At 39.0% G+C, this 16180-nt stretch overlaps 1 protein-coding gene across 2 annotated transcripts in view; it reads left to right on the forward strand.

The window, feature by feature from the left end:
• Position 1: 1 nt before the first annotated feature.
• LOC124156337 overlaps positions 2-16180 on the forward strand; it is a 36161-nt gene continuing 19982 nt past the window's right edge. Inside the window, exons 1-5 of one of the 2 annotated variants that reach the window (XM_046530834.1) lie at positions 2-241; positions 1164-1317; positions 1448-1566; positions 8810-8935; positions 10204-10501. In XM_046530834.1, coding sequence (XP_046386790.1) covers positions 89-241; positions 1164-1317; positions 1448-1566; positions 8810-8935; positions 10204-10501 — 850 coding nt within the window. In that variant the 5' untranslated portion in view covers positions 2-88. The remainder of the gene's footprint in view (positions 242-1163; positions 1318-1447; positions 1567-8809; positions 8936-10203; positions 10502-16180) is intronic. The other variant, XM_046530835.1, reaches the window with a different exon arrangement.

Below are 16180 nucleotides of genomic sequence, written 5' to 3' on the forward strand. Positions count from 1 at the left end.
GTGTCACGCTCCCATAGTGCATTTCGCATTGACCATATTGGTTCCCGCCCGTGGTGTGTATACGGAGCGTGTGGAATAATTTCGAAAAATGGTGTGTTGCAGTGCTCCTAATTGCTCCAATTCCTCCAGAAAAGGAGTAAGACTGTTTCGATTTCCTTCTGATCCAAAAAGAAGGGCTGTGTGGCTCATAAATTGCGGAAGAGACAGATGGAAACCGTCTACCACATCGCGCTTGTGTGAGGTAAGCTAGTGACAATTTCACAAGTGTTTTTTGCCTGGAATTGGGCCTTGTAAGTATTTGTATATTTAACGTAATGCTTAATAACGCTAGTAGCAATGTATCTCAATGAGGGGACTTCTCATAGTAGAAATATAGGCTTCTTTCAAGCTGCTGTAAACAACGTGCAAATGTTGACATGGATTCATTGTCTTTTACCGACCTTGAGTCCCGTCATCTCTCTTAAACTGTCGTTCTTCCATATTGGATCCTTCCTGTGCGCAACAAAATTGAAGAGGCTTCATTTAGATATCTGGTGGAAATTATAGATATGGTCGGGTGTTGCGCCTTATATTGCTCAAATTCGACTGGGGTGGGACTTGAGTGAGACTTTTTAGATTCCCTGTGGATCCTAAAAGAAGGGCAGTTTGGTTGAATAATTGTCGGAGAGACCATTGGAAACTCAATAGGTCAACGCGCTTGTGTCAGGTAATGAAAATGGCTTTAAAATCCTCGTACACCGGATTGCAACAAATGATATTTGTATGAACTCTGTTTGAATCGTCGTTTATTATCCTTAGATGGTTTATTTGATTCGCTCATAATGTGTGCTTGTGAATTTCCATGCCCCATTTCCTCTACTGGAATATCTACCATATTTATTATATCAGCAAAATGCTAGAAATTGATGCACGTGAATACCCATAACTTGCTGTTACCTGCTTTGCATTAATCGCGTGATTCTCCTTCAAGTCGAGATTAAGCGATACTTGATCAACCTGGTGTTCAGTTGACAAGCATCTAGAAAACCAGATTGTTGAGGTAGCAGTGCTACCCTTGGAAATGGGGCTGGCCCTATGACAGTTTAGTTGCCTGTGCCGTTCAGAATGTAAGTGTATTAGAATTACACTATATTACACTAAGTGTTTTACAATCCACTATATAGGTACATTTCACTGAGGACCAATTTGAGAGTTGTCGCCTGGATGGCCGGAAACTACTGAAGCAAAGTGCTGTCCCCACATTATTTTACTTTCCTGCACACTGTAAAGCATCTGGTAGAAAAGGAGCGCCTGCAAGAATTGGATTGGAAGGGGAAGGCATGTAGAATAGATATTCAGTAGGGGAAGGGTGTTTGTCTATGAACTAGTACTTGGAAATTCAAAATGATTGATTTATACTCTTTCATTTCTTTTCTGTGCTTGTAAATAAGTTGTTCTTATGTTGCAGTTCACCATGATCCAGTCAATCTTGAAAACTGCCCGTTAGATGAGTCAAATGGAAAAGAATATTTTAATTCTTCGAGTGGTGGCATTTCAGAACCCAGAAAGCAAACTCAAATTAAAAGAGTAAGAGTTGTTTTAATTTTCATTAACTTTTGTAAGGGCTGGTGTACAAAGAGGTTTAGGCCACATGAAATTGCTTGTCTCAAATGAGAGGCACAGATGGAAACAGATGAGTTACTATATTATGTCTGGAACTTGTTTGTTGTTGCATTTTTTCATGATACTGAATTTTGCTGAGGTACCTATTGCAAAATTCATCCCTCCACATTCTTGATATAGTTACTACACTTCAAAACTCAAAGTCTCATAAAACTAATTTCCACCATTAGCCATTAACAGAAGTGGAGAGTCGGAACTGCTTTGTAGTCAATTTTTGCAAACGAATTAAATGTATGATAACGGGCCTCCTCAACCTAGTCCCCTTGATTTAAAGGGAAGTACAATCTGATTAATCCACACAATAGTAACATTAGTAGTCGCTCACATTCTTGAAGGTCAATCAGAAAAATGGCAGCTGAAGTCAAGGATCTGAATAATTATTTTGTAAAAAAAAAATCGGCATGCTCCACCCAAGTTGAGTGCCAACTTTACTTCTAGCTCACATTAAATATCCAATCTTAGTGAGCCATACGCAAAACTGGAGCTGGCTTGCTGCAACCTTGCATACTATGCGAGTAACTTTTCAATATTTTTAATTACATTAAAGGACATGATACAAGTTTATTTTTGGTATTATGTACCTTCTTAGAAGGTTGGTATCTTTTCTTCATTCTAAGATGCTCGTTAACATCAAACTACTACATTCATTAATGTAATATGCAATGTCTCACTCACAAGGGGAGACCAGGAAACTTGCTCCGCCTTTTTCAATGCTGTATTTTTTATGGCCTTCGGAATGGTGAACACATCCGTGAACTAGTAGTGGTTCCGTTAAATGGGCCTTAGTCTGGCTGTAATTAATTAATTTTCATGCGGTACTTTTCACAAGCTGCGTATAGTTCCATGATATCGCACCACTCAGCAGACGGGTCAGGTAGGGTAGTGGTAGCATTTAAGGCTACCACCTAGGGGACCAGAGTTCGGGGCTTTGTGATGGCTGTATTTTTTGTTGTCTTCAATGTGATCATACGGCGTCAACTTTTTCGTTAATTTTAATTGCGACAAGCGTAGACATGAGACTATTTTTTTATCATCATAATGGCGTTTAGGTATTTAAGCAGTGTCATTTCCAACGCAGAGAAGTGAAGTGGCGCGGCGAGCACAAGACATATTTGGTGTAATTGTTGCTGTCGCGATTGTTATTTCTACGCAACCGGGCAAATGGCGTACTTTGCCCATGTTATGTGCATATATGATAACACTCTATTTTTGTTAAAATTAATCTTTATTTGTAGTAATTAGTAAAATCTTGTACATTCATAGGTGATACAGATATAAAGGTACACAGGTAGTACACGGCCGGTCGCACGGCATAATTTATACGCCACATATGACGGGTTCCTCTTGCTGATCTAAAAAAATTAGCTACAATACCTCGAACTTTGAAAACTCGCAATATAGACAGTCAGAGTACATTGTAAGAATACACGAGACCATTCTAGCCCAGAATGTATGTACAATGTTGAAATACTTGGTTTTCGAATATTGACTATTTTATATGCCAGCACGCCCGGTCCAGGGTCATCAACTTTTACTTCATCCTATTTATTAATGGAATTTATTTTTTGGAATGGTTCTTTTAGCACATAGGTACTGTATAAGTAAACTCCCTTTGGAGTAAAGTGAATTACAAGTGTTCGAGAAATATGGCATTTTATAATCGTTTTGTGTTCTTATTAATTATGTCTGTACGCATGTTTTTGATCGCCGCTAGCCTTTAATGGCATGTGCTTTTGCAGGAGTGGTTTTCATTTTTAATGTGGAAGTTGATCAGTATAAGCAATGGAAAATTAACATTTTGGCGCACAGCAACCCTTGTTAGTGTAGTCGTCGTGTCTCCGTGTTTGAAATGACACTGCCTAAATACCTAAACGCCATTATGATGATAAAAATATAGTCTCATGTCTATGCTTGTCGCAATTAAAATTAATGAAATAGTTGAAACCGTATAACCACAATGAATACAACAAAATATACACCCATCACTAAGCCCCGAACCCTAGTCCCCTGGGTGGTGGTCGTAAACACTACCACTACCCCACCTAACCCGCCTGCTGAGTGGTGCGATATCATGGAACTATACGGGGCTTGTGAAAAGTACCGCATGAAAATTGATTAATTACCGCCAAACTAAGGCCCATTCAACGGAACCAATACTAGTTCAGGGATGTGTTCACCATTCCGAAGGCCATAAAAGATACGGCATTGAAAAAGGCGGTGCAAGTTTCGTGGTCTCCCCTTGTCAGTGAAGCTTGAACATAATATTTACTCTTATGCTTTTTTATTCATGCTATATGCACCACGCCTTGTGGCATTTTTTTGTGCTCCTCCCTCCTGAAATGTTTTATAACACCCCCTCCAGAAATTCCTACGAGCATCCTCCAACTTATCCACAGAACTTCTCCCGCCAAAGACTTTTCGTGCTTAGGATTTTTGCTCAAATGACTTTCGCACAAAGGCTTAGAGACTCAAAGGTTTAGAGACTATGGCTCGGATCTCTAAGGTCTCGGACCCTCTATCTCCGACCTCTGTCATCTGAACCTACCGTACATGGAGTTCAACACTTCAAGTAGCAGTCCTGAGGACTAATATATCGATTTGGAACTCGAGGGGAAAGTTGGTGCTGAGGCATAATCAGCAGTTTGGAGTGACAAGTAGTCCACTTTTCACCAATGAAAACTCTTTCTCCCTCGAGACCTCATCCTACCACATCTTTCTCCTCCTTGACTTCCAATCGCCTGGCTGAATGTCCATAACCCCACCTGGAAACTGACACCACTGATTGTGGAGAAGGTGGTCTTCCCTGCCATGTATGCTGTTCCCCCAGTCATGCTAGAATAGTTAGCTCTGATCTGGAGTTTCCTGAACACGGCCAGTGCGAGGAAAATTGGACTGTTTAGGCTGACCGGTGTCTGGGGCTGGCTGTTACCCCAAAATTACTTAATCTCCATTTACCCCCAAAATTGCCTTGCTCTTTCTTGAACTGGATATCGTCGGAGTTACAGTGGTCGACCATTGACAGAGATTCTCAACATAGTTTTTGGTGCTAACACACTCACCATTGTACTTAGTTTTTTGTATTATTTAAGGTTCGTCTTTTGAGAATATAAGTTGTTAATTGCTAATATTGAAATACTTATTATATTGAATCTCAAATATTTATATGTATCTTCAAATACTAGTCAAATGAAGTTGACATGTACTTTTGATACAATTGTTCTCTTGTTCATTATTATTCTTGTCTTTGTGGTGTTTTTCCCTCACCTGATCAGTGGCTGATGAAAGGAGTTCCTTTAGTCTGGGCTTACGTTAAAAATTGCCAAGATTTTGACAATGTAACACTACAGCCTTTCTTGGACATGTGACCATGGTCAACAGAATTACTTCCCACCCACTTCCAATTTGGTGAGACACTGTACTGACTGCAGTCAAGCAGAATGCATGCTCTGATTTGTTGTCCATAACCCATAAGATACAAGGGTGAGCATTGACGATCTTCCTAACCCCTTTTGTCCTATGTTAAGTAGCATTTTGGCTCCCTTTCGGTTACGGCTTACGTCTCATTTAGGCAAGCCCTTACGGTAAGAAAAGATATTTTTTTATTAATAGTACAAACAAGTCGAACAAAATATATGGAACAAGTAAAGAGAGATGTGAAAGAGAAGAAATACGTAGGAGTGAAAAGATTAGCTGATAGGAGAACTGAGTGGAGAGCTGCATCAAACCAATCCTAGGATTGTTGACCAGTGATGATGATGATGAATAGTAAGAAGAAATATTATGTCCGTAATGGTCATGAGGAGTCTACTTGAGGGTCAACTTCTCACTCTATTCCTCTACATACTCATTCTATTCCTTTACGTACTCAGTCTATTCCAGTTCTTCATATTAGGTATTCAAGACCCAGCCACATTATAAGTCATTGAGGTGAGGTGAAAGGAAAAAATGAGGAAGGCGTTTATAAGTAAGCTGGTTAGCCTTTCCTTATGAGTTTCTTATGGCCAGGCAGACAAACATCCTTAGTAATAACAAAATGGAGGCCTAACTTTCAGCATCTCCCTAGATGTTGTTAATATTTAATTGTTTTATTCAAGTTCAAGTATTCATTAATGTATAAGATTAATGTTCCTATTCTTGGTGATTTTATATTATAAGGAGAAATAACATCTTACCGCCATAACATAGGCGTACCAGGGTTCCCACTCAACCGTGAAAACCTTAAAACCGTGAATAAGCCGTGAATTTCGTCTACCATGAAAAAACCTGGAAATAGCCGTGAATTTCGTCATAAAACCTTAAAAATCTCTCAAACTTGATTGTAGAACAACGATAGACGGGTTAAAAGAAAAAACGATATTTCAATCATGTTTCAAGGTCATTCATGTGCAGGTAATGTCCACGCAATTACCTGCACACGTGTTTTCGAAAGCGCAACTATTAATTGGTCCGTGTGTGCCATGACGACACATTGGCCTTAATCCAGCGATTGGAAGACGTAAATCCTGGCAAAAAATCAGGCACTTCTTCACTTCCCTGCCACCCTGCTCTCTCCATTTTCCCACTCACACCCTTTAGCCGGAGCCAAATTTGACTAACTATAGTTGACGCTGTAAGAGATAGCACTTTCATTGTTGCGTTTGCATTCAAGGCATCTGTCGCGTTTGTTACATTTTTAGTTAACGTGCGGCCGATGATTGTTACGTGATCAATATTTCTGCCTAAATTACCCTATACACAAGCCGTGAATTTAATGACATTTAAACCGTGAAAACCTGGAAAAAACCGTGAATTTTATAATGTAGTTAGAGTGGGAACCCTGGCGTACAAGGCCCCAGCGAGGGGCAGCTGCCCCCCACCCCCTAGAAGCAAAAATCGCAGAAGTCTTTAAGCAAAATCAGTAATGAATTGAAACAAAAGCATTCTAAAAACTTTCTTTAAGCCCTCAAAAAATGATATGTATTAGTACAAGATATGTAACTAAAATAAAACTATTTTTTCAAGGAAATAATCTCATTAACTAATGTCACAACTTGGTTTGCCCCCCTCCCCCCAGACCATGGCTTGTCCCCCCCCCCCCCCCCCCCCTAGTTATGATCCTCCGTACGCCCTTGCGCCATAATTTGAAAATTATTCATGTTTATAAAATGATAGCAAAACTACGGCTGTAAGAAAGAAACATATTTTCACATGAATAGCAACGTAAGATATAGAAATGCCGGGAAAGAAAACTCTAATATCAATAATGTATTCATCAGGTTATCTGAGCAAAAATAAAAATTCATAAATATCAGATAGTGTGTACCTTGAATGAATTCAGTCTGTTTTATTCATGCAGCAACAAAGTTTTTCTATGCATTTAACTACATTTTAAATTGGTATCTATGCCTCTCACCCTTATCTGACACTTTAGTGGTTAGCATGAGCTTCTGATGGTCTTTGGGTAGCAAGTTCGAATATCCCTGTGTTTATGTTTTCTTTCTACCATGAGGAAAAAGTGTGTATATTATGCTTGCATCTTCACCAGCAAGTCTCTTGTAGTTCTTAAGCTTTTTTTCTATTTACAGGAAAACTTGTTATCAGTTGTTCAGCTCTTATAAAGACTCACTGAATTTCACTGTTAGGCTTCAAGTTCATGTCGGGCAGAGCTCTTAGCAGAATAGGATGTGTTGTATGCTGTATGCTTGTTATTTATTTGAGTTGCTCTTGTATTGCACTCAATGACATCCCATGCTGATTTTATGGGATTAGTGAAGGAAAGAATGTTGCTCTCCTATGGCTCCTAACAAGTTGTTAGAAGGCCATCACAGATATTGTTATAATGAGTCACTTGCCTATCGTCTACATACTTACCTTGCTGATGAAGATCACACAATCGTTGGCTTTTGACAAGGTCATGGGAGTAGAACCTTCTTCTAGTATCTTTCAGCCAACAATAGTCTTCATTCAGAAATCAGCATTAAAATGCACTATTAAAATATTGACAAACTTTTTTTTTACTCTTATCATCTCTATTTTTAGTGTCATAAACGTCATCCCAATTTTAAGTGATATCGAGTTCACAAAATTATGAATGGAGTGTGCATGTAAAATTCTTTTACAGACAGTGTGAGGTAAAGGTAAATGTGTAACTTCATGTGAGTTAATGTGTCAACTTTCCTAAAATACGCTTTGGGTGAAGATCCAGTGTGGGAATGCATATATATGTAGTTGATTATCTGAACTATAGGCGAAGGTTGTGGCAGTAAGCAGGCAGTAATACATTTTTTAAAAATATGCTATTTATTGCCACAAAATGAACTTAAGACAAACCAAAAACCCTGCCAAAAAGACGACCACAGAACAAAGGAGAAGGGGTGAAGGGAATAATTTGGAAAGTGGAAAAGAAAGGGCTCGTAAGCTTACGTAGTTCGGCGAATCTGGCGGCGAGGCAGCCCCGGAGCGGCATTGAGTTGAGAGGGCACAACATGCCACAACGGACGAATCCCAAAAAAGGCCCGGGATCTTCTTGCTCTCCCAAATATATAGGGAGCCCGCAATTTGATTCCTTCCGCAGCGACGGACTGGGACAGTTGACCGGCTAGGGCTAGTCCGAAAACTCGGGCTACGCCCCGCAGTGAGGTCGTACTTCCACTGCTTACAATGGGCTGTTCTCGATGTAATAGAAGCTTCCCATGGATCGGAGCCCCAATAGACGGCTCATATCTCAGCAGCTAGTCTTTGAATTAGCCGGTCAGGTTTTAGATCATGGGTAGGTTATTAACCCCCACTCATATTGACCCTGTTTTACAATTCCCTGTGCTTGGATTCACTTTTCTATATTTTACTTACATTATGGTCAGAAATATCCCCAGATTAGGAAAATTAAATCAGCAGTAGACAGTGAAATGTTCCATTCAGGCGTGGTGTTTAGGCGGCTGTGCAATATTCAGCAAGAATCTCCTACAAGAATTCATGTCTTATCTAAGTCTTTATGTGATGAATAGTGTGTGAAAGGGATTGACTATATATGCGATGGTGGTTATGATAAATGTTTGTCCAATAAGTTAACTAGCACAAATATTTTTCATTCGACTATTTAAGAAGCCATTTTTTCTGTTTCACCTACTGTGTAAACTATTTCTATTCATGTACATTTCTCATTGTCTAGCAAAGGAGAAAGAAAGAACTTAAGACTGATGATGATGAAGTTATTGAATTTATTGAATCATTGGATGCAAGAAAGCAGTTGCCTCGCTGTGTTGTATGCAGTCGTCCTTTACGGCAGAATAAGAAGGTCAGTAGAAAAGTCAGAAACCAATAACTCAAATCTTATAATTTAGAATATGATAAAATGATGTGATAGATTGTAGCATTGAAATTCTTTACCACTATAAGTTAACCAACTGACATGAAATCGATCTGGCCGACTCAGTTCAGGTTGGTAAAACAAAGCAGTCTGACCAGACTGGCCATTGAGTGGGCTGAGTAAAGCTCATTTTCAAAACAAGTCTGAAATCTTGGCTTGGACTGACGTGGGCCAGTATGAGTGATAAATGCATCAAACTGACCTACTTCACTTGCGCATTGGGATTCTTCGTTGTCATCTTATGGACACTTTCTTTTTCAAAGGCATTGGTGTTTGTGCAGAATCACGCGTGGCATCCAGTTATGGCTCTAAAATGTGATGCAAAAGACAGCCTAGCTCATTCAAATCCAATCATTTGAATTGAAATTGTTTGCAACTATAATTTCCAACTCCAGAAATATTAATCCACTGATTGAGGCGTGAAAATTTATATTTAAAAATGTGTATACTTCAATTTGGAACAATGTGAGCGTATGTATGTTACCCTAAATTCCAAAGTGTAATGCAAAGGTCAACCTTTGACTGTTCCCTTATTGTCTCCAAAGTTTCAAATGATATGCACACTCAAATATCATGGGTAAAACTCCCTCCAAACCTTGATGACTGAAATTCATGTTCTCGGAAATATTGAGATACACAAGCTCAATATCACTAGTTAACTGATAAAATAATTGAATGTTTGAAGGTATATTTTGTTGTATTTACCTAGTTATTCTTATCCACATTGAACAATCGATCACCATATGTATAATTTGCACAAAATAACTTTAAAAATTTTGTAAAAAATACCATTCAGCATTATATTTGATAATTTTGGTTAATGTTGCCATTTTAAAAGTTCATATAGGGAAATTTTTTGTTTAAATTTTATAAAAGGAATTAAAATAATTATGTAATGTGATATCACTTTTCCCGGGGCATTAGTGTATTTTTAGTTTTTCAATTTCATTTCGTGGCAGGAGCATCTCCTCAGCACACACATACACAGAAATATATCTCTTTAACTCTTTGGATACCTTTATTAGCAATTTTTGGAAATTTTAAATTTTTGCATATTTTAATCTTCATTTTTTTTAATTTTTCATACACATGAAATACATATGTCAAATATCTTTTACTAATTGTAAGTGAAATATCTCATTTTTTTTCTCAAAATAAGTACCTTTTACAGCTCTAAGAATATCATTTTTTTGTAGGAGTTCCTCAGCACTCTTACATCTAAAACTGGCCTATCCTTGCACCAGTGCCTAATCGGAATTTCCGTTGGTAAATCAACTAACATCAAGGATTGTTCAGCAAGTGACATGGTGTGTTTTTACTGTGCTCATCTAATCAACTATGCTGATGCATTGGAAGCAGAATTAGTGAAGTTGAAGAATGCAATCAATGGGTGTCTGGAAATCCAAAATATGAATGAAGAAGACCAAGAGATGCTGAAACCTGAGTTTGATTCACATATTGTAATCCTGGATGAATACAGTGAGAGAGTTGTTGGTAAGGCTGCATTATTATTCTTATGCTGATCCATATAAGTTACAGTGGAGGACCTCATCCGAAATCCAGATACCCGGAAAACCAGAAATCCGAAACGTTTGAAAATTCCTCTGTGTAGTGTTTTGACTTGCCACCTTGTGGCCCCACTCTCCAAGCCTTGTTCTGGGGCAAGTAGGAAATTAGCACACGCTATTAACATACACTAACAACCTTGGCAGGGACAAGTAGGGATCTTAAATATCGAGCACAAGAACCTGAACCCATTTATAAAGTAATTAATAAACAAAATATAGCAGCATTTGCACAGATTTACTGTCCGACTAAGGAAGGTATCCATAGATATTTCAACGTCGGCTTGCGAATGCTATCAACAAAAGCTATTGAGCACGAAGAAAAAGGTGTACTTATTGCTCGTTCTCATCTAGTATCAAGTACGTATAGTTTATGCTGCAAAAGCTATGGTCGCGACTTGACGACTTATTCTGCAAGTTTTTTGCCTCCTTCAATGTAGTGTACTTGAATCCATCAAAGGCAACGAATGTTCTTCTAGGGGTTGTTTGAAAAACTATCCACACATTCAGACGTAGCTACACCTCTGCTCCTTTTACACAGCTGAGAGGATTGAGACTGTCTTTGCTATCCATCGGTTGCGTACTTAAGTTGCGAGGCGTACAGTGAATATTTCACAATTTATGACTGACGTACGGGAGCATCCACATATCTGAATGACAAGACGTGCTTTGCTATGCCAATCAATGGTTGATTGATAATCGCCATTCGTTGAATGATGCATGTTTGGTGCTGGCTTACGAGTATTGGTTAATTCAAGCATCAGCGGCAATGTCGTGCACGACGACTGTACATTCTGACATCAATCAGTGAATGAATAAAGAAGTAAAAAGGGTGCTGAGTCTGCATACTCACAGCTTACTTTGAGCATCTAGGGAGAATATCTATGGTTTTATGGCATTAAAATTCTCAAAAAAAGGTGTACCCACTTTTTCCGCATGCTGAAGACCAGAAATCCAGAAACCCTTTGGTCCCAAACTTTCCGGATTTGAGGTCCTCAACTGTACTTCAAAGATCAAAGCAAGCATGTTTTAGCTGTTTACAGGATTATGACAAAAGAATGGTGTGGTTTTAGTCATTCGTAGGGAGATAGTAGGGACAGGGTGGCAGGGATTTTTCAGAGGCTGCCTGATCCCTGATTGAGTGCCTTGATGAGGGCACTTTAAGTGCAGCACTTCGTTCGTGAGATGCTAAGCCATGATCCCCTTGGCTCCTTTCGTTTGGAGTAGGATAATATCAATGTCAGGTTTCTCTCTCGTCAAGTTACTAAGGGTGCTCTTATTGAAATTTATTAATTATGTTATAACTAGAGATGCACGAATAGTATCTGTGAATACTCAAACACCTCGAATACTTGAAAGTATTCGATATTCGAGATCTCATATAATTATGCTCAAAGTACGATCTCGAATACTTTGAATTTCGTGCCATACACTGTCACATGCTCGTCGTTGATAGTTGACATGGAAAAACTTAGAGGACTCTAGTCGTTTTGTGCATGCAGCGACGTTTTAGGCATGTTGACGAACTACATCAAATTCTTGGATTAGAGTGGTGAAAAGATATCGTTCGACTTGGGGAACTGGAAATGATCGGGGGGAAAAATCCAAAAATCGCCGCTTTCCCCCGCGAAACCCCTCAAAAAAGTTAAAATGGCGGGAAAAAATATCAACTTTTGGGGTACCTTCCGTTACGCGTTTAGCTACTGCTCTCGAACCATTCCACTCATCGGAAAGATTATCATGAGTTCGAAGACTTTGAGATTTCTAAATAGAATTCAAAAAAATTAATACATTCACTGGAAATAATTCTGTTTTCATTTTACCCCTTAGGTTGCGGGAGTTCACTATTTTAGTTACCATCCAATGCAGAAAAGACCCCCTGTGCAGGAGGCACCTTCTGCCACGAGGACTGGTCTAGTAGGGTGAAGCCCCTTATCGATCCTTATGGGAAGGGAAAATGTCCACAATATCGAGGTGACAATAAAAATTTTGGATTAACACTGCAGTCACTGTGCAAAAAGTATCAAAACGTTCCTGCACTCTAAGGTTAAATCATGTTCAAAGTCTCACCATTCTTTTTTAATAGCCCTGTATAACTAATGTTGAATTTAACCTTCAATTGGATTTAAGAATGTGGAAAAGAGGGAGTGTGTAATTGCTAAAAAATCATTAGAATTGACTAATTCTTACAGCAACGTTTAGTGCATAATAAAAAGTTGAATAGCTTTTCTTGCCTTGAGCTTCTATATTCAAAAACCTCTTATTTACAGTGCCTTACTTATGCCCATTTACAAACAGTTCTCAGGAAAACAAAAACTTTTGCATATCAAATTGATTAAAATGAAATTATAAGTTACCATGTTGCCTCATTAGCCATTCTGCCCAAGGTAAGAGGGCATTAAGGTGATAAAAACTTGAATGTAAAATAAAATTTATTGATTTGTCAATTGTCCATGGTAATGGAGGGGGCTCCCCTATTGGACAATAGAGGAGTTTGCGGCAACACCCTTGGAGCTCTGTAGAGCTCTAAGCTTCCTGCTGAGGATCAGTTGTCTGAGTAGTCCTGGCACAAGTGAATGTGGGTGTCGCAAAAGGGTTGACCTTACTTTGATGCCGCTTGCAGACCTCTACGACAATAGGCATATTCTGGTCTTGCCGAAAGCTATAAATTACCCTTATCATAGAATGTTTTAAACTTAATATTAGAGATGTGCGAATGGTATCCGCGAATACTCGAATACCTCGAATAATAGAAAGTATTCGATATTCGAGATCTCGAATAGTTATGCCAAAGGTACCGTCTCGAATACCTCGATACTTTGAATTTCGCGTCATACACTGTTGCTCGCACGTCATTGGTAGTTGACTCGGAAAAATGAGAACTCTAGTCGTTTAGTGCATGCCGCCGTTTTAGGCAAGCTGACGAACTACATCAAATTCGCGGGTTAGAGCGGTGAAAAGAGTTCGACGTGGGGAACCGAAATTGATCGGGTGAAAAAATCAGAAAATCCCAGGTGTCTTGCATCAGGAGTACCTCAGTGCCGTGGAACAGCAACATTGGCGCATTTCCCACGATCCGCTATCCCCTCCATTCAGCATTCACCCCACCCCATCTGACGATTTCCTCTTTTCCCAAATCAAACAAAAGGTCCCAGCTCGTACAGGGATCGTGTTACGAAGACCTTAGCTTCGAAAAAATATCAAGTTACCGGAAAATAATAAAATCGCGTTTCACCCTTCACTCTTTCTCCCCCACAGACCATTTTCCCGTGTCCATCTTTTGATAAAAATAAGACAAGGTGTTTACCATGTGTCCTTCTTGGCTATTAACGACAGGCACTTATTTTGAATCTTCCCCAGGAGATGAAACTACCATAGGGAGGAACTCAGTGCCGTGGGATAGTGACATTGACGCATTTCCCACGATCTGCTATCCCCCTCCACTCAGCATTCGCCTCAACCACTCTGACGATTTCCTCTTCTCTGAAATCAAACAATAGATCCCAGCTCGCGCAGGGATCGTATTACGAAGATCTTAGCTTCGAAAAAAATATCAAGTTACACGAGAACAATAAAAATGTGTCTCACGCCCCCACCTCTACTCACCCACTGGCCTTTTTATGCTTCCCTGCTTCAAAGTTCCCCATTTCTGGAGGTCAACTGCTGCATGAGTCATCTACTAGCCCAAAAGTTGTCTAACAATGACTTTCGGCTATTGATATTACACTTTTATTGGATTGAAATATTAGTAATATGCGCATAATTTAAGAAAGAATAAGACCAAACACGACATATTTTGTGACTTTATTTAAGCATTTTTCGCAGGATAATATGTCGGAAAGACGAAGAAATACGACGGAGGCTTAGCATTTTGGCGTAATGCTCAAATAGGGTGCTTCCCTATTATTTTTTTATTGCCTGAATCGAAATATTAATATTCCTGGAGTACGTATTTAACGCTTTTAGATTTTATTGGAATATGGATAATTCGGGCAAGGTTATCATCGTAGAAATGAGATCTTTGCAGTTACTTGCACACTCACCTTTAATTGTACCATCGCATCATGGAAGACATACAGAGAGCAGTTAGTGCACACGAATACATATCAGAGTGCGCCACATGCATAAGACAAAAAACAAAACAAAAAACACATGAAACTAACCAGCAGACAAACAACGGAAATATAGGTTAACTATACAATTTAACACCACCCCTTAAACTATATTTCCATAAGCCCCAGTTTCTGAACTAATTTTTCATGTTTCGGTTTGGTCAAATGGCTTTGTTAAGATGTCCGCTGTCATATCCTGGGTATTTAAGTAATTCAGTTTAACAACATTAGATTTGACAGCTTCTCTCACAAAGTGATGACGAATGTCAATGTGTTTCGTTCTACTATGAAACATCTGATTCATACACAATTTTTGGGCCGATTGGTTGTCATTAAACAGCACGACTGTTTTCTCTTCCCCCAAAATACTTTTAAACAGGCTGTGAAGGAACATACACTCTTTTGCTGCTTCGGAGAGAGCCATGTATTCTGCCTCTGTGCTTGACAAGGTAACAGTCCTTTGTTTTCGGCTCTCCCATGAAACAGCAGCACCTGCCAATTTAAAGGCAAACCCTGTGCAGGATTTTCGGTCACACTTATCACCAGCCCAGTCCGCATCCACAAAACCAACAACACTTTCACCTGTTTTCTTGAACACTAAGGCATGATTCAATGTACCCTTTAACTATCGTAGCACACGCTTGGCACTTTTCCAGTGTTCCAACCCAAAACAAGTACAGTAAACTCTTGATTTTACGAAGTCAGTGGGACCGGAAAATTGGCACTTCGTAAAATCGAGTTTCGTAAATTCAAACCTTTTTCATAAGTCACGAAAAAAATGTTCGCTTTTGTTTCTTCCGCCGTTTTTTGTCTTTAGTGGTCTTATTTAAATGTTTTCGGTGGTTATTCTCGGTATAATTCATAGAAAAGGCTTTTTGCTATCGATTTATGATGTGAAAAATCGTTAAATAATTATACCACTATAAAATTCCCATTTCTTGTTCATACTTCAACATCAACGATCGCTAAAGAAATTCCCGACCAGTTTAGAAAACGTAATCAAATAATGAATTGCAATGTTTATTTTAAGAATTAACAGTAATAAATTTGTGGTTAGGAGCCAATAGCTACTATTAAGTATGCAAAAGATAGATATTTGTTTCTGACACCCACGGAATTTTAGCGGCAGCCGGCCTAACCGCCATTTACGTCGCCCTCTATCGCTCAGTGACGAGAAAAAAAAAAGAAAAACAAGGGTCTTAGCCCGTTTCCAAAATAACCTTCGTAAGTTAATATTTCGAGTTACTTCGTATTTTCAGCAGAATGTGCTCTATTTTCACTGAGATTCAATTACGATCATAAATAACGTAGGATGTGATTATCTTCTGGCGAATATTTGAAGTAAATTCTGTTTGAGTTCTCCGTCCGACTACTGTGTTCCATCATCTTCGCAGACGTTGCCATAAAAGACTTAATTCTTCATCAGGACTGTATTCTTCATACCGGGTGTGAGGTGACATGTTCATATAGTATGTTTCTCTCCTTTTATGCCGACA

This window comes from Ischnura elegans, chromosome 3 (genome assembly GCF_921293095.1).
Source record: "Ischnura elegans chromosome 3, ioIscEleg1.1, whole genome shotgun sequence".
In the NCBI taxonomy this organism is placed as follows: domain Eukaryota; kingdom Metazoa; phylum Arthropoda; class Insecta; order Odonata; family Coenagrionidae; genus Ischnura; species Ischnura elegans.